Here is a 23241-nt window from a genome sequence, read left to right as displayed (position 1 = left end):
TGAACCTGCACTCCAAGGTCTCTTTGTTCAGCAACACTCCCTAGGACTTTACCATTAAGTGTATAAGTCCTGCTAAGATTTGCTTTCCCAAAATGCAGCACATTGCATTTATCTGAATTAAACTCCATCTGCCACTTCTCAGCCCATTGGCCCATCTGGTCCAGATCCTGTTGTAATCTGAGGTAACCCTCTTTGCTCAAAAACTGCATGAATCCATGTAAGATTCTGTAAATCCGTTTTTTACATTACAATCAGTCTGCATTTTGTGGCCCAGACAGCCTCACACAGGGCACCTCACACCTTCAGTGCATTATCTGGGCCGACATGACGCCAATTGTTAATGTTCACTTGAGAATGTAACAAAAAAGTTCTGCGATTTACGTATGAAAGAACTGAAACCAACATGGTCATTCTAAAAGGAGAGCGTTAAAAAAAAATCCAGGTCTTTTTCAATATATAATTTCAGTCACATCACACTGTGAACTTTGGCTATGAATTTTGTGTCTTATGATCTTATACTCCACAACCACCTGATGAAGGAGCAGTGCTCTGAATGCTAGTGCTTCCAAATAAACCTGTTGGACTATGACCTGGTGTTGTGATTTTTAACTTTGTATTTAACAAGAATTGCTACTTATTGCATGTAAATGGACTCAAGTACTGTCACAATATAACTCACCTGGTTAAAATACTCTAATCAGATTATAAATTTCACCTGTGCACAAGGAAAGAAAAACGTGTGCTATGGATGGAGGGAAAAATTAGGGAAGTGGTTCAGTGGTCCCTATTGATGAGATCTGACAGCATTCTTGTATTGATCAGAATTCGGCTTCCCTGTCTTTCTTCTCTGATCCTTTTACTTTTTAGCAGAAGGCACATGTTGACTGGTTCACACTTGTAATTTATCTCTGACTCACTAATTGAAAGTCACAGTTCATAGCAATTGAAGTAAAATATAAACTGGGTTTCTTCAGGCTTAAAGTGGCTTTTACTGCGGAGAGCAGTAAGAACTCTTGAGCTGGTGGAGATCTGATGGCTTCTCCCTGCCTTAATCGCAGCCCTGAGCTGTTCAGTTATCTTGCAGGCAGAAGGCGTTTGTCATCTGTAAATGGTCATTAGTCCGCAAAGCAATCAGCTATTTGTTGCCAGCTGACTTGTACACGCCGTTAGCTCCAGCTCATCTTGTTTGTCTACTACTTCACCTAGCTTCTGTGTAAACATTGTTTGTGGTGACTGTCAGGTTACTTCTTTTCAAAAACATGAAGTAATCCTTCAGCAAGTTTTTGTTTCAAAAACCTTTCTTTTCCCATTTCATCCCACAATTAAAAAATTCAGGAATATAATGACGTGGCTTTTATGTGAGAGTTGTAAATTCTGTTTGTGTAGTTTGAAGCTCTTCCTCATACAGTCATACCCAAAGTACTGGTAACTTATGTTTAAGAAGCTTTTCATTCTACTGTTCTTTAGATGTTCCAGTATGGTCCAAACTAGAGTCTGGCCATCTTCCATCCATGCAACAGCTTGTGCAAATTCTGGACAATGAAATGAAGCTCAATGTACACATGGATTCAATCCCACTGCATCGATCTTAGCTAGATCTTAAGGCATTGAATAGCCTTTTTTGTGAGTATCCCTTTCAAACGTATAATTTTATTCAGCAAATGAAAGATCCTTTATCCTTTCATCAATCATTTCAGTCTTAGAGTATTTTACTATTATAGAAATAGTTTTCTTAGTTAACTTTGTTTAATTTATACTGCTTGAAAAATTTGCAAACTTGATTCTGAAGCAATTCTCTGTTACAGAAATAGCTTTAGAAGGGAAAAAAAAATGTTGGAATTTGAGCAGAAGCATTTGAAGGTGATTAGAAGACTGTAAATGGAACAGGTTAAGCAGGCATGATGTGGAGGCAAACAGTTTTGAAAAATCCATGAATCTTGTGTTTCTCCTGATTAGCCAGAAAACTTTGTGTTTTGTCTGAAAGACTGTGCTTATAGTCATTTAGCGTTCAGGTTTTAAAAAGTGACTGCCAAACGCGGTATTTCCGATTAGACCATAAGACGTAGCAGCAGAAATTAAGCTATTCAGCCCATCAAGTCTGCTCTGCCATTCAATCATGGCTGAATAGTTTCTCCTTGTAACCCTTGATCCCCCTTACAATCAAGAACCTATCTATTTCCGTCTTAAATATACTCAGTGACCTGGTCTCCAGAACCTTCTGTGGCAGTGAATTCCATAGATTCCACACACTCTGGCTGAAGAAGTTTATCCTTATCTCTGTTCTAAAAGATCTTCCCTTTACTCTAAGGCTGTCCCCTTGGGTCCAAGCCTCTCCTACCAATGGAAACATCTTCCCAACATCCACTCTTTCCAGACCATTCAATATTCTGTAAATTGATCTCCCTCTCATTCTTCAAAAGTCCAGCAATGTACAGACCCAGAGTCCTCAAGTATTCCTCATATGTTAAGCTGTTCATTCCTGGCACCAAATTGAAAATCCCACAACAGCAGGTTATAGAGCAGCAGGTTTAATTGGAAGTACTAGCTTTCGGAGCGCTGCTCCTTCAGGTGGTTGTGGAGTCCACAACCATCTGATGAAGGAGCGGCGCTCTGAAAGGTAGTGTTTCCAATTAAATCTGTTGGACTATAACCTGCTGTTGTGTGATTTTAACTTTGTACACCCTAGTCCGATACCGGCATCTCCAAACCATTCCTGGGACCATTCTTGTGAATCTCTTCTGATCATGCTCAAAGGCCATTGCATCCTTCCTGAGATTTGGGGCCGAAAACTATGCACAATACTCCAAATGTAGCCTGACCAGAGCCTTATTGAGCCTCAGAAGTACATCCCTGCTTTTATATTCAAGTTCACGCAAAATAAATGTCATAATTGCATTTGCCTTCCTAACTACTGACTCAACCTGCAAGTTTACCTTGAGAAAATCCTGGACAAGAACTCCTAAGTCTCTTCGCACTTCAGACTTTGGAGTTTCTCCCCATTTAGAAAATGGTCCATGCCTCTATTCTTCCTACCAAGGTGCGTGACCTCACACTTTCCCATATTATACTCCATCTACCACTTCTTTGCTCACTCTCCTAACCTGTCCACATCCTTCTGCAGCCACCCAGCTCCTCAATACTATCTGTCCCTCTATCTATCTTTGTATCATCAGCAAACTTAGCCAGAACGCCCTAAGTTATAGAGTCAGAGTCATAGTGATGTACAGCACGGAAACAGACCTTTCAGTCCAACTCGTCCATCCCAACCAGATATCCCAACCCAATCCAGTCCCACCTGGCCCATATCCCTCCAAAGCCTTCCTATTCATATACCAATCCAGTTGCCTTTTAAGTGTTGCAATTGTACCAGCCTCCAGCACTTCCTCTGGTAGCTCATTCCATACACGTACCACCCCCGAATGAAAAGGTTGCCCTTCGGTCTTTTATATCTTTCCCCTCTCACCCTAAACCTATGCCCTGTAGTTCTGGACTCCACCACCCCAAGGAAAAGACTTTGTCTATTTATCCTATCCACGCCCCTCATGATTTTATAAACCTCTGTAAGGTCACCCCTCAGCCTCCGACGCTCCAGGGAAAACAGCCCCAGCCTATTCCGCTTCTCCCTATAGCTCAAATCCTCCAACCCTGGCAACATCCTTGTAAATCTTTTCTGAATCTTTTCAAGTTTCACAACATCTTTCTGATAGAAAGGAGACCAGAATTGCACGCAGTATTCCAACAGTGGCCTAACCAATGTCATGTATAGCCGCAACATGACCTCCCAACTCTGTACTCAATTCTCTGACCAATAAAGGAAAGCATACCAAACGCTGCCTTCACTATCCTATCTACCTGCGACTCCACTTTCAAGGAGCTATGAACCTGCACTCCAAGGTCTCTTTGTTCAGCAACACTCCCTAGGACCTTACCATTATGTGTATAAGTCCTGCTAAGATTTGCTTTCCCAAAATGCAGCACCTCGCGTTTATCTGAATTAAACTCCATCTGCCACTTCTCAGCCCATTGGCCCATCTGATCAAGATCCTTTTGTAATCTGAGGTAACCTTCTTAGCTGTCCAGTACACCTCCAATTTTGGTGTCATCAGCAAACTTACTAGCTTCTACCTCTTACGCTCTCACGCAAATCATTTATATAAATGATGAAAAGTAGTGGACCCAGCACCGACTGTTGTGGCACTCCACTGGTCACAGGCCTCCAGTCTGAAAAACAACTCTCCACCACCACCCTCTGTCTTCTACCTTTTGAGCCTGTCTTGTATCCACCTGGCGAGTTCTCCCTGAATTCCATGAAATCTAATCTTGTTCACGAGTCTCCCATGGGGAACCTTGTCGAACGCCTTACTGAAGTGCATATAGATCACATCTACCGCTCTGCACTCATTAATCCTCTTTGTTACTTCTTCAAAAAACTCAATCAACTTCCTTCATCTCGATCGTTAATGTATAAAGTGAAAAATTGTCCCAACACTGAGCCTTGCGGAACAACACTTACCAGCTGCCACCCTGAGAAAGGAGCCTTGCTTTCTGCCAGACAACCAGTCCTCTATCCATGCTAGCATTTTGCCTCCAACACCATGGCCCCTTATCTTACTCAGTAGCTTCCTGTGTGGCACCTTTTCAAAGGCCTTGATTCTGATGGGCATGCAACCAATTGAACTAAGATGACATATTGCCTGCTATCCACAGGCAGCTGCATGAGAGATGTGTTATATTTAGCTAATTTAATTACTAACTACCGATTAAAATATCATCAAAGTTTTCAATGTATTAAAACCATTCTTGTATTTTATGGTGAATGGATAATGAGTAACGAAGTTTTGCACCTTTAATTGTTGAATGATGCCAGATAATGTTCTCATGTCTTATTCTCCCTTTTTTGTCTTGCAGGTATTTTAGAGGATGTTTTCTAAGAATGGTAAGCCTGATGATTATGAAGGACTGCGCTTAAAGCAGCACTGACTGTTTGTGCAGACTGGATGCTCCCCATCAGTCATACCGGTCCTTTGAAAACCTCCTCTGAAAACTGGAAAGGACCTCAATGCTCAGATACACTGATCATGTTCACCTTGTAGTGTACTGCACATATATCAAATTGTAATATGAACATAGTTTCTTTTTTATATGTAATTTAATATGACTTTATGGTGACATTTAATGAAATAATACAGATGGCAAATAACAGTTCTGTTATTTTGTGTTTTAAATGAGTGGTATACTATAAATTTTATGTTTGATATTGTAATTTAGAATTTAATTATAATTTAAATGCAGGCACGTTTAACCTGTAGCCCTGGTGTAAACCTGTCAAATCCACACTATGTAGGAGATTAAGGTTGACATGTTTGTACCTAGTAGGAGTATTGTTAATTTGAAATCATACACTGAAATATTTGCCAACAGGGAAAAAGTTTTTTTTTTGTTATGCCCTATTCTAGAGCTTCCAAGTAGCCTGAATATTATTTTTCACGTGATTGAGAAAATGGCCATTTCAGTTCATACAATATTGTTAAAAAAAGACTTGATGCATAAAGAGTCTTGCTTCAGGAGGTGAAACTAGCCTTGTAGCAAAAGAGAGTGCTGGTGGAATGCTACATAAAAGCCCGGTTAAATATGTCTGATTTGCATGGAATAATATAACCACAAAAATGATCTCTGGGCCTTGAATTGGAGAACCAGCATATAAGAATGAAAATTCCAAATTTTACACACTGTGCAGTGAAAAGATGAAACTGGAATTCAAAAGATGATGCAGAGGTCAAGTGTCTCAAACCTATTTGGAATACATATTGAGTCCATGACAACTTTGGATCAACTATAAACTGGCCCATTGAGCTCATTTGTAAGGGGAACAAAAAGAAATCACACGTGGCCAGCACTTTTGAAATTTAGTTTGAAATAAAATGGAGTAAACATTTTTGGCCAAAATTCAATTTGATAATGCCATTGCAGCGCTTTGAAATTTTATTTTCTTGTCTGCCTTTGATTATTTGTTTACCGGAAGAAAAATTTTACTAAGTTTTATTTTCTGATGTCTCATTTTGTTTTTTGTGAATCTCGTCATTTGCCTGCTATGTTTTGGTGAAAGGGTAAACACCCACAACATTCCCTAACTACCTTTGTGGGGTGCACTGCGCTAAAATTAGAGGTGATGCACATTGTCCCAATTAAATAGTTAAAATACTTCTGGGCAACATTCTATCTGTATCAATTTGCAATATCAAATAGCACATAAAATATATCAATTCAGTGAATTATTGGTTACCACTTACTAAACTTTGAGGGATAGATGGAAAGAAAATGTGGGCAGCCCTCAAAATCATTCCCATGAATTCTCAACAGATTTCTCTTCCTCACCATGACTTTTTTGAGAGTGGGTGGGAGTGATGAGTGAGTTCCAATGGTGAGGAACAAAGATAAACAACATAAAATAAATCAGCACAAATCATAAAGTTACTCTTCTTGCAGTAAAATTTCAATTTTAATGTATCAGATTTTCAAAAGAATTATTTTGTACTTGGTCACAGCACTGAAAGATTTAAGATGAGATTGCCAGCATGTGACTTTCACAGCTTTAGTTTTCTTGATCTATAATAATTTCTTCAATATGGATTATTTCAAACTGTATGTATCTGTGCATTCTGTTCTATCTTAAACTCATTAGAAAATGGACTTTATTTTTAAAGAGTATTTGATACATTTCCTTTAGTAAAAAAATCTCTTTAGCCATAGTTCCATACATAAATGAGAAAAAAGTGTCATTATTCCTCATACTGCTTAAAGATTTGAATTACTTTAAATCTTTGAATTCACATGATGTAAGAATATCTTGTTGAGTGTATTTTGAACAGTCATGTGTTGTGTTGCTCTTTGAATTTAATTGGAAATTTTTTCCTCCTTGCTTTATCTGAAACAACATTTGTGACTTGCCTAAACCATCTTTCTTATCTTGTTCTGCATCCTCATCTTTTGAGAACAAGTTACACAATATCATCTTTCGTAAATTTCTTCTCAAACCTTTCAATAAAGTCTGCTTTTGAAACACAAGGGCATTGATTTCACCAAGATGCTTGAGTTATAGTGCTTTTTCTAAAACAAGTAAATGGGGGAAAAAGTGACATTTATCTTTGTCTCTCTTTTTTGTTCTTTCTCTATCAAAAAGCTGATGCTTTTTACCCTGTACTAGCTAACCTGCTATTAACACAAATTCAGACTGAGAAACTGATTAATCCATGATTATGCTTGCTTACTGAGATAGTCAAACACAAGGTAAATTAGTGTGTTTTATATTTAGCCATGCAGGTGGAGTGTTCATTCTTAATGTATTTAAACATTGCATCCAAAATCTGAGTTGCATCTTGTGGTTCTGCTTTTGTCCGGACAAGGCAGTCGCTTTTTGATTATTCTAGCTGTAACGAGCTTGGCAATACCACGTTGTATTGGGTGTGTCAATAAGGTGAGTTGAAACTGCAATGATTTTGGTGGTACTGAATTTTAAACTTGGTCACCCCTTGCTCCCTGTCTAATCATACCTCAAACATGAAACTCCTTATCTCTGTTGCCTTGGGTATTCTGGAAAAATTACTTGGAGTATGTTTCCATTACTGACCTTGAAATGTTGATCTTTGAAGTAAGGGCTGCAAATTTTAAAGAACAAATTCTATTTGTATTTAACGAATGAGATGTTTCATATTAGCCAGGTGCTATTCAAGAATGGTTTTTAAAGGTGGAAAGAGTCAGAGTTATACAGAATGGAAACAGACCCTTCAGTCCATTACATCCATGCCGACCAGATAACCTAAGTTAATCTCGTCGCACCTGCCAGCATTTGGCCCATATCCCTCTAAACCCTTCTTATTCATGTACCCACCAGTTGCCTTTTAAATGTTGTAATTATACCAGCCTCCACCACTTTTTTGGCAGCTCATTCCAAAAATGCACCATTGTTTGCGTGAAAAAGTTGTCCCTTAGGTCTTTCTCCTCTCATCCTAAACCTATGCTGTCTAGTTCTGGACTCTTTCCCCCTATCTCCCTACATCCAACCCACTCACACCCAACCCAAGGAAATGACATTCTCTATTTACCCTATCCATGTGCCTCATGATTTTATAAACCTCTATAAGGTCACTTCTCAGCCTCTGATGATCCAGGGAAATCAGCCCTAGCCTATTCAGTCTCTCTGTATAGCTCAAACCCTCCAACCCTGGCAACATCCTTGTATATATATTTTCTGAACCCTTTCAAGTTTCACAACATCCAAGCTATATTGGAGACCAGAATTGCACTCTATTCCAAAAATGGCCTAATATCCTTCCAGCCGCAACATGATCTCTCAAGTCCTAGACTCAATGCTCTGACCTATCTATCTGAGACTATACTTTCAAGGAACTATGAACCTGCACTCCCAAGGTCTCATTATTCAGCAACACTCCCCAGGACCTTACCATTAAGTGTATAAGTCCTGTTCTGATTTGCCTTTCCAAAATACAACACCTCTCATTTATCTAAATTAAAATTCATCTGCCACTCCTCGGCCCATCGGTCCATGTGATCAAGATCCCATTGTATTCTGATGTAACCTTCTTTGCTGTCTGCCGCACCTCCAATTTTGTTATCATCTGCCAGCTAACTAACTGTTCATATCAAATCATTTATATAAATGATGAAAAGCAGTAGACCCAGCACCAATCCTTGTGGTACACTACTGGTCAAGGCCTCCAATCTGCAAAACAACCATCCACCACCCCCCTTTGTCTTCTACCCACAAGGCTAGTTCTCCCTCTCTCCTATGTGATCTAACCTTGCTAACCAGTCTACCATGTGGAACTTTGTCAAACGTCTTGCTGAAGTTCATATAGATCATATTCACCACTCTGCCCTCATCAATCCTCCTCGCTGCTACTCGCAAAAACTCAATCAACCTAGTGAGCGCCATGATTTCCCACTACAAGGCCATGTGACTATCCCTAATTAGTGCTTGCTTTTCGAAATACATGTGAATTATGTCCCTCAGGATTCCCTCCAACGACTTGCCCACTACCAACATCAGGCTCACTGGTCTATAATTGCCTGGCTTTTCTTTATCATCTTTCTTAATAGTTGCACCACATTAGCCAACCTCCAGTCTTCTAGCACCTCCCCTGTGACTATTGATAATTCAAATGTCTGAGCAAGAGGCCCAGCTTCACTTCCCTAGCTTCCCATCGAGTTCTACGGTATACCTGATCAGATCCTGGGGATTTATTCACCTTTATGCGTTTCAAGACATCCAGCACCACCACCTCTGTAGTATGGACATTTTTCAAGATGTCACCATCTTTCTCCTCACATTCTGTATCTTCCATGTCCTTCTCCACAGTAAACACTGATGCAAAATACTCGTTTAATATCTTCTCCCATCTCCTACCGTTCCATACAAAGGCTACCTTGCTGATCTTTGAGGATTCCTATTCTCTCCCTAGTTACCCTTTTGTCCTTAATGTATTTATAGAATTCCTTTGGATTCTCCTTCACCCTATTTGCCAAAGCTATCTCATGTCCCTTTTTGCCCTCCTGATTTCCCTATTAAGTTTATTCCTACTGCCTTTATACTCTTCTAAGGATTCACTTGATCTCTGCTGTTTATACCTGACAAATGCTTCCTTTTTCTTGACTAAAACCTCAATTTCTCTAGTCACCCGGTATTCCCTACACTTGCTAGCTTTGCCTTTCACCCTAACAGAAACATACTTTCTCTGGACACTCCTCTCAATTTTGAAGGCTTCCCAATTTCCAGCTGTCCCTTTACCTGCAAACATCCACACCCAATGTCTGAAAGTTCCTGAAGAAGGGCTTATGCCCGAAACGTCGATTCTCCTGTTCCCTGGATGCTGCCTGACCTGCTGCGCTTTTCCAGCAACGCATTTTCAGCTTTGAAAGTTCTTGCCTAATACCAAGAAAATGTATTTCCCAGTAATGTCTGCTTCCCTATTAAATGCTCAGTTTAAATTTATTCTTTGTTGTTATAAACTGCAATAGACTGCCTTATCTCATTCGCATCTTAATTGCTTTGTGTCTAAAGGGTTAATTTGCAGCTTGTCTTTTGTTTGCTCAATTGTGCAACTACCCAGTGTTTCCTCGGTCCATGTGAATTGTAGGAAGGGACTGTATGCATTCTTGAAATGTCTGAAATCATCTCAACCTTTTCCTCATTGAACTCCATTTGCATCTCTCAGCCCAGCTCTGCAGCTTAACTATGCCCCTCTATAACCTGCAACATACTTCGGCACTATCCACAACTCCACTGGCCTTAATATCATCTGCAAATTTCCTAACTGATCCTTCTACGCACTCATCAAGCCACCTGTACTGATCTGTGCCTATTTAAATGCCAAAATTGTCCAAGATTTTAATTTGTCATAACCAACAGTAGCAGAATGGAGTTGAATTTATTACTTTGTGTGCAATTAGCTATTTTATAAATGTGTTTTCTTGCCTTTACTCTAAAATTAGTGTTGTTAATGTACTGTACCCTTTCCACCTGATATATAACCAGATTAGGGTGAATAAGGACGTTACTGGCTTTGTACAATTCATCTGTCATCTTGTGTTAACAGATTATTAAAATTGAATTCACAATTTGCCATCTGCTATGAAGGGATTTGACATTAGCCTGGGGTCCTGGATTGCAAATCTAGTGACATAGTAACAATGTCACAGCCTCCCATTCTTTGTTTTCAAATAATAAATACAAAAATCTAAAGTTTGAGCTTTAAGAAATGATCAACATTGATAAAGTAATATAAGCACAAAACATGGTTTGATTTTGACCAGTCAGAATAAACATGATTAAACAGAGAACACCTCTGGGACACCCGGACCAACCAATCCAACCACCCTGTGGCTCAACACTTCAACTCCCCCTCCCACTCCACCAAGGATATGCAGGTCTTTGGACTCCTCCATCGCCAGACCACAACACCACGACGGTTGGAGGAAGAGCGCCTAGGAACCCTCCAACCACAAGGGATGAACTCGGATTTCACCAGTTTCCTCATTTCCCCTCCCCCCACCTTGTCTCAGTCAAATCCATCGAGCTCAGCACCGCCTTCCTAACCTGCAATCTTCTTCCTGACCTCTCCGCCCCCACCCCAGTCTGACCTATCACCCTCACCTTGACCTCTTTCCACCTATCGCATTTCCGACGCCCCTCCCTCAAGTCCCTCCTCCCTACCTTTTATCTTAGCCTGCTGGACAAACTTTCCTCATTCCTGAAGAAGGGCTTATGCCCGAAACGTCGATTCTCCTGTTCCCTGGATGCTGCCTGACCTGCTGCGCTTTTCCAGCAACACATTTTCAGTTCTGATCTCCAGCATCTGCAGACCTCACTTTCTCCTCTGCGGATGAATAGACTAGTGATAATATCACTAGGCCATCACTTGCTCCATCCTTGCATGTTGTGTCTTCTGAGATCTTCAAAAGGATGTGCTTGTTTTGAGGAAACCAACTTGCTCCTCTAACCTTCACGTGCTTTTTTTGCATCAGTATATTAGAATGAAACGGAACATTTTGTAGCTTCATGGAAAAAATGTTAACCTTTGGCCCAATGACACCAGCATCAAATTGCATCTGCAAAAAGTGTTCCATCAAAGAGATTGGGAAAAACTAATTCATCTGTGAAAAAATATTGCTTTGTATCGCAACTTTAAAACTGCTAAAACTTTTTTTAATGCACAAATAGCGGCATCATTATATCAGCTGGTTCTGTTAACGAGCAAAGTGCCTGTTCCTTTGCGGAAGGAATATTAATTATATATAGATAAGATGTTATATCTAACAGGCTACAGCAATGTCTTAGTAAATGCACTGCCAACATGCCAGTTCGTAACCAGATGGTGTTTGGGCACTTAGGTTGGTTAGCTTTGATGACTCCAGTTAACTTGCCAGTAACATTCACGGTCTAAACATTTATTAAAATGTAACTACATTTCAGTACCTTAGCTGTGTCAGTGAGCTTCGAAGGAGGGAGGAACTGTTGAGATGGAGTTTGAAAGTAATCTGTAGCAGTAAGTGCAATATCAAGAGACTGGCGAAAGGGTCTATTGCATTTGCAATGGAAAATGAAAGATAAAAGTCCCTATATTCCAGCCAGGTTATAAGGCTGCTCTCTCATTAGAGAGAGGCGACTGGTGGTGGTTTGACCTGAGGGGTCACTATGCCTCAGGCGAGGGGAGAGATGGAAAAGGAGAGTTCCTCATAGTATGCTCAGTCAGTATGAGAAGTCATGCTACTGGCATCACTGTATCACAAGCCATTGATCCAGCATCTGTGCTAACTGGAAAATCATAATCAATTAAAACACCTAACTTGCTGAAATTGAAACAAGTAATGGTTAGTATCATTTTGGCATCTTAAACACTCCTAATTCTGCCCTCAGATGAATTCATCTTTGTTTTATTAGAAATGTTTATTGCTTCATTGTTTATTGATCCATTTCTATACATCTGCTGTTGTTAGCATTATTCTTGAATTCCTTTCTACTAGTACCTTTCTCTGGTAAAACTCCAGACTCCAAGTGGAATAACACAAACAATGCATTTTGTAAAATAATCAGCTGTAGAAAGATGCTAAATTTTATTGAGATTGGTTTTAAACTGATGAAATAACATTAGCATTATATTAATTTACCCAAACATTGTCTGAAATATAAATGTTCATGATCTTGATAATAAACCTGATACATTGTAAGAATGACAGCATGTAAGATTTAAGACAACACCTCCATTCTGGTATAATGAAAAACTTGTGGGTCTGACTTAAAAAGGAGGGACAGGACCTTCAACTTAAGTCAGACTCCTTACTTTAACCAATGTTACTCCCAGGTGCAACACTGGGAGAGTAACAGATTTTTTTTTTCAATTTTGATATCTTTTAGTCCAAATTGAAATTCAAAACTTATATAATCCACACAATCATCCCACCACAGCCCTGACCCCATACAGAAACTGTACTGTCAAATTCTGTATCTTCATCTGTATTCCACAGGTGACTTTTCTTACATCTTAGCAATTTCTTCCATCCTAATAGTTTCCTGGAGTTGGGAGAGCCTCTGTTGTTGAGAAGTAAGATAAAGTGGAAGTGGAATTTTTTCTGGGTCGTTACTTGGAAAGTTCAGAGCAATGCACAGTTTGTTGATCGCTGTTCGAACCTTCAGCTGGCTGGCCTGAAGGAGAAGCTCATCCTCTGTTATCAGATTGCTTATAAGGGATAGCTTTGATGTTTTTCTGAACTGAGTGAAAGAAAGCAAACAGGAAGATATAGTTAATATGGCACAGTGGCTCAGTGGTTAGCACTGTTGCCTCTCAGTGCCAGGGACCCGGGTTCGATTCCACCCTCGGGTGACTGTCTGCATGGAGTTTGCACATTCTCCCTGTATCTGCCTGTCCAAAGATGTGCAGGTTGGGTGGATTGGACATGCTAAATTGCCCAGGCATATGCCAGTTAGGTGCATTAGTTAGGGGGAATGTAAAGTAACAGGAGTAAGGGAATGAGTCTGAGTGGATGCTCTTCGGAGGGTCGATGTGGACTTGTTGGGCCAATTCCACACTGTAGGTATTCTAATGGGACTGTTAGACTCCGATGTGGAAGTTGCGAATATTGCATTTTGCTTAATCTTAACATGTGGCCAAGCTGTAAAACTGATTGTAAAGGGTCTATCTGTTATTAAATCTGCTGTATTTCTATCCCCAGCATTCATTTATAGTTCTTCGGAAACAAGAATATTGATTGGGTTCGGATATTTTTCAGCAGCAGTCTGCCACATGAAAATCAAAGTGAACACGTTCTTGCTGATGTTGGGTACCGTATAGCCATTAGATAAATGGCAAAGCTGAAATGTGCAACTTTTGCTAATATTTACATCAACACACTTTTCTAAATGATCTATTCCAGTTTCAGTGCTTTTGTGTGTGAAACAAATGGAATAACAAATACAGCACACTAAATTTCAATTCCAGAATTGGAACTTGTGTCTCTTTACAGGATCAGTCTGGGCCTGTAGATTATTTGTCTAGTAATATTACCACTACATCCATTTCCTCCTCATATGAATAAGGAACAAGATCAGGTCACTCTGCCCGCGTCTGCCATTTACGAAGATCAAGGCTGATACAGGAGTTGGGAGGTCATGTTGCGGCTGTACAGGACATCGGTCAGCCCACTGTTGGAATATTCCTATCAGAAGGATGTTGTGAAACTTGAAATGGGTTCAGAAAAGATTTACAAGGATATTGCCAGAGTTGGAGGATTTGAGCTATAGGGAGAGGTTGAACAGGCTAGGGCTGTTTTCCCTGGAGTGTCAGAGGCTGAGGAGTGACCTTATAGAGGTTTACAAAATCATGAGGGGAAAGATATAAGAGGCCTAAGGAGCAACGTTTTTACACAGAGGGTAGTATGTGTATGGAATGAGTTGCCAGAGGAAGTGGTGGAGGCTGGTACAATTGCAACATTTAAAAGGCATCTGGATGGGTATATGAATAGGAAGGGTTTGGAGGGAGGTGCTGGCAGGTGGAACTAGATTGGGTTGGGATATCTGCTCAGCAAGGACAAATTGGATCGAAGGGTCTGTTTCTGTGCTGTAATTCTCTGACCGCAGTCCACTACAGCCGCTTAATGTCGTGCCCAGATCTGCTCTCAGTACTCCAAATAGCTAAACAAATTGCAAATTTCTTCATTTCCAATCTTATATTATCAAATTACTGAACTGTTGCTGTGGCTATCAAAGTATTGGAGGATTTGGAATGAGGACCTGGGAGAAATGAACACAGGGTTGAAAATTAAGCAAACTGTTTTACCTTCAGTTTTGTTCCCACTTTGAACCTTGCTTGCTTCCCCATTGCCAGAAAAGTAATGAAAATCCGTTCTTGCTCTATAATCCTAACACCAATGTTTTCATTTAATGATATGAAAATTGGTTTAAAAGGTATGAAGCCAAGAGACAAACGGTCTCTCCAGTACCAACGCCTCACTCGCGTGCCTTGATTATCCAAATAGTGGCCACCCAATGCGTTTATATTTATCCTGTGTATAAGAGAAGTATGAGAAATGTCACCTAAAGAAACATGCATCTGTTATCTATACATATATACACAGAATTTCAACAAAAACTACTTATATTTATGTTCTGCCTGTAACTTAATGAAATGTTTTGCGTGCTTCACAAAATATGACATTCAGCCGAGTAAAAAGGTATCAGCTCAGATGACAACAGCTTGATCGAAGAAGTGGATTTTAAGAAATGTCTCCAAGGAGGAAAGTGAGGTGGAGAAATAGAGAGTTGTAGTTTGACACCTAGGCAACTGAAGGCACAGCCACCAATGATGTAGCAATTATAATTGGGAGTGCACAAATAGTCGGAATTAGAGCAACGTAGATATCTCAAGGACTGTGGGGCTGGATGAGACTACAGATATAGGGAGACTTAGCAGAGGATTTGAGAGCAAGGATAAGAATTTTATAGTCAAGACATTGCTTGACCAGAAACTAACACAGGCCAGATATCCATTGAGCAGTACAGCCTGGAAACAGAACCTTTGGTCCAACTTGACCAAGCTGATCAGATATTCTAAATTAATCTAGTCCCATTTGCCAGCATTTGGCCCATATCCCTCCCTTTTCATATACCCACCCAGATGCCTTTTAAATGTTGTAATTGTTTCAGCCTCCCACTTCCTCTGGCAGGTCATTCCAGACACACATCACCCTCTGCGTTAAAATATTGCCTCTTAGGTCCCTTTTAAATCTTTCTCCTCTCACCTTAAACCTATGCTCTTTAGTTTTGGACTTCCCCAACCTGGGTAAAAGAGCTTGGCTATTCATCCTATCCATATCCCTCATGATTTGTATAAACCTCTATAAGATCACCCCTCATTATATTAAGAGTTAATAACATTATTCTAAGAGATAAACAGAAACTAGGAGCAAGAGAAAGCCATTCGACCCTTAAGAGCCAGCTCTGCTATTCAAAATGATCATGGCAGACCATCTAACTCAGTACCCTATTCCCAATTTCTCCCCACACCTTTGATCCCTCTAGCTTTAAGAACTATATTTAATTCTTCCTTAAAATATTCAATGTTTTGACCTCAACTGCTTTCTTTGGCAGAGAATTTCACCGGTTCACGAGACTCTGGATGAAGAAATTCTTCCTCATCTCAGTTCTAATTGGCATGCTCCATTTTCTTAGACTGTGGCCCTAGTTCTGGACTTCCTGGTTATCGGGAACATCTTCCCTGCATTTATCCTGTTAGGATTTTACAGGTCTATATGAGAGACACTCTCATTCTTCTTAACTGTACAGCACATAATTCTAACTGGTCCAGTCTCTCTTCATACGTCAGTCCTGCCATCCCAGGAATCAGTCAAGTAAACATTTGTTGCACACACTCCATAGCTAGAACATCCTTCCTCACATAAGATAAGAACTGATTAGAATGTACCAGGTATGGTCTCAATAAGATACTGTAGAATAACCTTTCATTATACTGAGAGAAGTTGGATTTTATGTAATATCATTCACTACCTGAGGATACCATTAAACTAATTAATGGTAACCAAATTGTGCACAGCAAGATCCCACAAACAGCACTGTAATAATGACTTGACAACCTACTTTCTCACTGATGTTAGTTGAAGAATAAATATTGGTTTGGATACCAGCTCCCTGCTCTTCTCTGGCATTGTCATGCACATCCAACCAGCAGTGTAAGACATTGTTGTGTAATAATGTTATAAAATCTTAAGAAGTTTGCCTATTATGAAGAATGCATGCTGGCTGAAAAACATATCATGGGCCTGTTATCTCTCAATGTCTCTGGCTGACATTCCTGATAAGGTGGGCTCTCATGAGCTGAAACAAACCATCTGAGAATAAATTAGAAACAGGCCCTTGAAAGGGAAGATAAGCAAATTGGGAGAATTTCTTAATCTATTATGATTGCAGCCTTTCACAGATAGAAGAAAATGGAGAAAGAATTCCTTCACACTTTGGTAAGAAGCAGAAGTGACTACGATCACCAGCCATGGAGACCAAGACTCACTTTGTATTACTGGTCCATCCGTCCCTATCTCTTAGATCCTTGCAGACTGATAAACCGACTCTTGCCTGTCGCAGGTTGTACATTTGTCCATGTAGTTCATTCATTTAAGTCATTGTTTCTTAATTAGCTGCCTTAAAATTGCTGATGAGTTTAATCCTCTATTCTTGTGTAACCTGTACCTTCCAAACTCAAACTTTTCACTCGAACCTTTGTTCTGGAAAGTTGCTAACCTGCAGTTCTGCCAAGGTGACGTTGTTGGTTTACAAATTTGATGGAAGAACACCTAATGGAACCTCTGGTCTGATAAATGTGTGTAATATATGTTACCCTCATTTTAAAATTTGGATATTTAAAAAAAACAGCTGCAAAAGGGTTTTAGTTTCAGTTCTGAGAAGGTGACTTTAACAGATTGGAAAGTCATTTGGAAATGTAACGTAAATACATAATTTCCAATAAATCGTGTGATTTAGTAAGTGCCTAGCCAGATACCTATGATGTTAATCAATGAAGTGTTTACACTGCTGTATTTATGACATACAGAAGAAAATGGTTGGGGCTGCTGGTTCAGAAGAAACATTTTCACTCAATTTTCAGCAGGGCATTTTTTAGGTTGGTAGAATCTTCAGGCTGTGAATGTTTGTAGAAATATCTTGACTGTCAAAACTGAAAGGGAATCCAGGCCATCCAAACTAGACAGAAATCTTTAAAACATTTCAGCAGTCCAAAAAGAAAATTTGGAAAGAGTCGGTTAAGTAAGAATTTTAAAGTTAGAAGTGCTACTTCTCTCAGATTGAGTATCTGAAAAGGATACTGCCGGGGTAACAAAGGCTGAAAATTTGTTGTTTATGTTAAGATTAGCTATCATACATGTAACATTTCTATGATGTAATAAACCTGTGTTCGTTTATTAAGGAACATTGGTAGCCACGTGTGAATAGTTTACTGACTAAGTGCCATGTTAACCAACTGACAAAAATTAAGCTTAAGATCTGTTAAGTTTTACTCTGAGATCTGCCTTGTTCACTATTACCATCAGTAATAAGAGGCACATCTTCTCTCCACTGTCACCCCCCTGCCCCTGCGCCACCTACACACACACAAACACACACACACACCACCGATCTCATTTATTACGAAAATCTAGTCATAAGAGAGTCATAGAGATGTACAACATGGAAACACACCGTTCAGTCCAACTCTTCCATGCTGACCAGATATCCTAAATTAATCTAGTCACATTTGCCAGCATTTGACCCATATCCCTCCTTTCCATATAACTATCTAAATCCTTTTAAATGTTGTAATTGTACCAGCTTCCATCACTTCCTCTGGTAGCTCATTCCACACACACACACACCACCCTCTGTGTGAAAAAGTTGCTCCTTAGGTTCCTTTTAAATCTTTCCCCTCTCACCCTAAACCTATGCCCTCTAGTTTTGGACTCTTATATCCTGGGAAAAAGAACGTGACTATTCACCCCATCCATGCCCCTCATGATTTTATAAACCTCTATAAGGTTGTCCCTTGGCCTGCAATGCTCCAAGGAAAATAGCCACAGTCCTGCCAATCATTTGGATCCACAGACCATCACACTCAAGTTCCTACTGTGGCCCTGCTTTGGCCCTTTATATATGGGTCTCGATCCAAAATTGATTTTTAATAAACAATGCCATGTCACTTTCCTGATGTGAACCCTTCCACTTTCACCCATCTGGATGATGGAAAAGCACAACCAATCAGGCAGCATCCAAGGAGCAGGAGAATCAATGTTTCAGGAATCCTGATGAAGGGCTTATGCCTGAAATGTCGATTCTCTTGCTCCTCGGATGTTGCCTGACCGGCTGTGTTTTCCCAGTGCCACTCTTCGACTCTGATCTCTAGCATCTGCAGTCCTCACTTTCTCCTACCCGGAGGATGACCCACTTCATCATTTCCAGCTACTACACTGACCATGTTTCTGAAGTAATTGATGCTCTTGTGGATGGAAGTGGTCCTCTTAGAAGTTGATGGATGATTAAAACATCATTCTGTCTACCTTCTCACCATCTCACCCATCTCTTAACAGAAACTTTGTTGGTGAGCATCAAACAGGTGCATGGAATAATGGAAGTATAGTTAAGATGATGTTTCAATGTTACTTACTAAAATACATTGATATAATCGATTATTTTGGAAACAGAAGCCAATTTTTAGAAAAAAGACAGAATTGAAATTATAAATAGTTTTTTTAAAAACTCATTTACAATGTGTTGGCATCACTGGCTAGGTCAACACTTATTGCCCATCCCTAATTGCCCAGAGGACAGTTAAGCATCAACCACATTACAGTGGGTCTGGAGTCACTTGTAAGACAGACTGGGTAAAGATGGCAGATTTCCTTCCCTAAATGACATTACTGAACCAGATGGGTTTTTCCGACACTTGACAATGGTTTCATGCCAATCATTAGAGTCTTAATTCCAGATTTCTTTTTAAATTGAATCACAAATTCCACCATCTGCTGTGGCAGGATTCAAACCTGTTGCTCCAGAACATTATCTGGGTCTGTTAATTAACAGTCTTGCAATAATACCACTCGGCCATTGCCACCCTACTGTCTTTGCAACAATTAATTAACCAACAATCAAATAAACAAACAACTCCAGCAAAGTAGTACAGCAACATGCCCACCGATAGGGGGAGGCAATGGCCTAGTTGTATTATAGTTGGACTATTAATCCACAGTCCTGGGTAATGTCCTAGGGACCTAGGTTTAAATCCTGCTGAGGCAGATGGTGGGTTTTGAATTCATATTTTTAAAAAAATCTGGAATTAAGAGTCTAATGGAAAATCTGGAATTAAGAGACCATGAATCCATTGCCAATTGTTGGGAAAAACACATCCAGTTTATGAATGTCCTTTAGGGAAGGAAATTGCCATCCTTAGTTGATCTTGCCTTCATATGACTCGAGACAGACAGCGATGGGGTGGATTCTTAACTGCCTTCTGGGCAATTAGGGCTGGGCAATAAATGCTGCCTGGCTAGCGACACCCTCATCCCATGAATGAATAATAATAAAAAAGATACTTAAATCTTTGGAAAGGATAAGATTTTCAATGTGGTTTAATTATAGGGAGGATGTGACCTACCAGATGACTCCATTCGGATGGTAGCAGGTACACCTGCCATAGGAGGAAAACACTGCCTGAATTGCTGGCTCGTCGGCTTTGTCCTCCAGCACAATGCAGTTAATTTTCTTCTGCTTGTCCGTAAAAATCTGAACTGCCAGATTTCCAGAGGGATAACTGATTGTTGTTAAGGAAACACGGCAAATCAAACCTTCAGGTTATTGTTCTGAAATGAAGGCTTGAAACTCCTGGGAAGGTAGATACATTGCCTGATGCGAGTTTGAACGTCAGTCTGGTGAATGCTAACCCTCCTGGCGAGGACAGCAGTGGCAGTGCAACAATTGGCTTCAGGACCAACAACGAAGGATCCTATCTTTGATCCACAACTCATCGTCGGTCCTGACAACCTGAAATCTGCAGTGGAGGGTGTGTGCTGGAAAAGCAGTTGGTCAGGCAGCATCCGAGGAGCAGAAGAATCAACGTTGCAGGCAAAAGCCCTTGTGGCCGAAACATCGATTCTCCTGCTCCTCGGATGCTGCCTGACCTACTGTGCTTTTCCATCACCGCACTCTCAACTCTGATCTCCAGCAATTGCAGTTCTCACATTCTCCAACCTGAAATCTACAGTTTTCTTCAGAAGACCAGATGTGCTCCACCATTCAATAAAACCATAGCTGACCTGATAATCCTCAACTCACCTCTGAACATGTTGAGTATTTCCACCATTTTTTGCTTTTCTTTCAGTTTTCTAACATCTGCAGCACTCTATGCCTACCGTCTCATGCTGCTGCCGAGTGAACCTTGCCAGGAAGTATGAGTCCCTGGAGGTTGACTGAGGAAAGGGTTATCCTGCAATATCCGAGCACCCCACAGGCTGCCCACCTAGATCCACATTTCCAACCTGGCGGGAAAAAGCATTTGAATAGATGCTGTGAAAGCAACCAGCAGGAGGACTGGGGCTGAAATCAGTCCTTGGCACTGGTAGGTAGCAGACTGGCAGAGGATCGCCAACCTGTTTTATGCTGCCTATGTTTCCTTGCCACCAGAAACCGGTGGACGTTGGGCTGGATATTACTGAGTGGCCCCACTGGGTGTATTTCTGCAGGAGGTGTATTTGTCACGTGGCCCCACAGATGGATCGTCAGCTGGTAAATCCTTGCGATATGCCTGACAACAGGCAGAGGGTGCGGGGCATCTCTGGGTCAGCTACCCTGCTGGAAGTATTGGCAAAGTACTGAAGTACTTTACGCACAAATGTGGATCAATCTCATGGAAGTTCACAGGCCAACCCTTAAAAACAAGGAGGGGAGAAAAGACAGGCAAATGAAGTGTACTCAATAATTTATAGAACCATAGAGTCATACCGCATGGAAACAGACCATTCGGTCCAACCAGTCGATGCCAAACATAATCCCAAACTAATCTAGTCCCACTTGCCTGCTCCTGGCCCATATCCCTCCAAACTTTTCCTATTCACATACTTATCCAAATATCTTTTAAACAGTGTAATTTTACTCACATCCACCACTTCCTCAGGAAGTTCATTCCGCGCACGAACCACCCTCTGTGTAATAGATTTGCCCCTCCTGTCTTTTTCAAATCTCTCTCCTCTCACCTTAAAAATGTGCCCCCTAATCTTGAAATCCCCCATCATAGGGAAAAGATAGCTACCATTAACTTTATCAATACCCGTCATTATTTTATAAACTTCCATAATATCACCTCTCATCCTCCTGTGCTCCAACGAAAAAAGTCCCAGCCTTTCCTTATAACTCAAACCTTCCATACCTGGCAACATCTCTTCTGAACCCTCTCCAGCTTAATAATATTCTTCTAAGTGTTTATCAGAATTTTCACCGCATCACTTGGAGGGAAATATTGCATGTTTGCTCCCCCAATAAAATGCATTCTGCATCTAATACAATTCACTTTTCACAAAGGATACAATACTTGAGCCATTCCGTCTGGGAAAGCAGTAAGAAACTTATTCCCGTTCTTGTAGTATTTCACCATGAAAGATGAGTGAAGATCCTTTGTGCAAAAGTAAACATGAAACAAAGGTGAAGGTTGCAGTCTCTACATTAATCCTAAAACTTCACAGAGATAGTGAACACTCAATTGGTTTGTTTGAGTCACTGTTTTGCTGAAGGTGTTGATGTTTTTGTTTTAAGAAGTTTAACATTCATAAATTGGGAGGGATTTCAGATAAATTGGTTCAGCTTTTGGCCACTACCCATAGTAACATCATAATAAATGCCAGAGAGAAGATCCCACTGCCGATCAAACATTCCCTCACCATTACCAGCTACAACATTTAATGGTCATTGAACAGTAAAACATTGAACTCCTCCCTGATAGTTTTCTGAACTTGATACCAATCACCCTAAACAGATGTCCTGTCCTCTATCACGGAGGTCTTAGACGACAGAACACGGGAGAGGCTGGACCAGACGCTATCTCTGGACGAGCTGACCAAGGCCCTCGAGTCCATTGAAAAGAATAAAACTCCTGGAAGCGACGGGCTTACCGGTCGAGCTCTGTTCCGCTCTGTGGGACTTGATTGGCCAGGACCTGCTGGGGGTGTATGTCAGTATTCTTCGGGCAGGTACCATGAGTGAATCCATGAGGAAAGGCATCATCACCCTCATCTACGAGTTGAAGGGGGAAAGGGAGGAACTCAAAAATTGGAGACCAATCACACTGTTGAATGCGGATTACAAAATTCTGTCAAAGGTAATTGCCAACCGTGTCAGGTCTGCTCTAGGGTCGGTGATTCACCCTGACCAAACCTGTGCTGTACTAGGCAGGAAGATTGCTGAGAGTCTCACACTCCTCAGGGATACGATCGTCTACGTGCAGGACAGAGGGTTGGACACCTGCCTGATCAGCCTGGACCAGGAGAAAGCCTTTGACAGGATACCACACACGTATATGAGAGATGTTCTCTCCAAAATGGGCTTTGGGGAGGGAATCTGCAATTGGATCAGACTGCTCTACACCAACATTGTCAGTGCAGTCTCAATCAATGGGTGGGAATCAG

The 23241-nt window shown here is 40.7% G+C and overlaps 2 protein-coding genes across 2 annotated transcripts in view; one reads left to right on the top strand and one right to left on the bottom strand.

The window, feature by feature from the left end:
- LOC122556204 (thioredoxin reductase-like selenoprotein T) overlaps positions 1–7083 on the top strand; it is a 36197-nt gene extending 29114 nt beyond the window's left edge. Inside the window, exons 5-6 of the mRNA XM_043702752.1 lie at positions 1468–1623; positions 4909–7083. Coding sequence (XP_043558687.1) covers positions 1468–1592 — 125 coding nt within the window. The 3' untranslated portion in view covers positions 1593–1623; positions 4909–7083. The remainder of the gene's footprint in view (positions 1–1467; positions 1624–4908) is intronic.
- A 5562-nt stretch (positions 7084–12645) lies between these two features.
- LOC122556201 (glutamate-rich protein 6-like) overlaps positions 12646–23241 on the bottom strand; it is a 67882-nt gene continuing 57286 nt past the window's right edge. Inside the window, exons 13-16 of the mRNA XM_043702749.1 lie at positions 22147–22232; positions 20223–20378; positions 14850–15075; positions 12646–13285 (exon numbers count right to left, since the gene is read on the bottom strand). Of these exons, the coding sequence (XP_043558684.1) occupies positions 13052–13285; positions 14850–15075; positions 20223–20378; positions 22147–22232 (702 nt within the window). The 3' untranslated portion in view covers positions 12646–13051. The remainder of the gene's footprint in view (positions 13286–14849; positions 15076–20222; positions 20379–22146; positions 22233–23241) is intronic.

Source organism: Chiloscyllium plagiosum, chromosome 13 (assembly GCF_004010195.1).
Source record: "Chiloscyllium plagiosum isolate BGI_BamShark_2017 chromosome 13, ASM401019v2, whole genome shotgun sequence".
NCBI classification, from domain to species: domain Eukaryota; kingdom Metazoa; phylum Chordata; class Chondrichthyes; order Orectolobiformes; family Hemiscylliidae; genus Chiloscyllium; species Chiloscyllium plagiosum.
The sequence above is the reverse complement of the archived record's forward strand: the minus strand, read 5'-3'. Positions and strand labels throughout refer to the sequence as shown.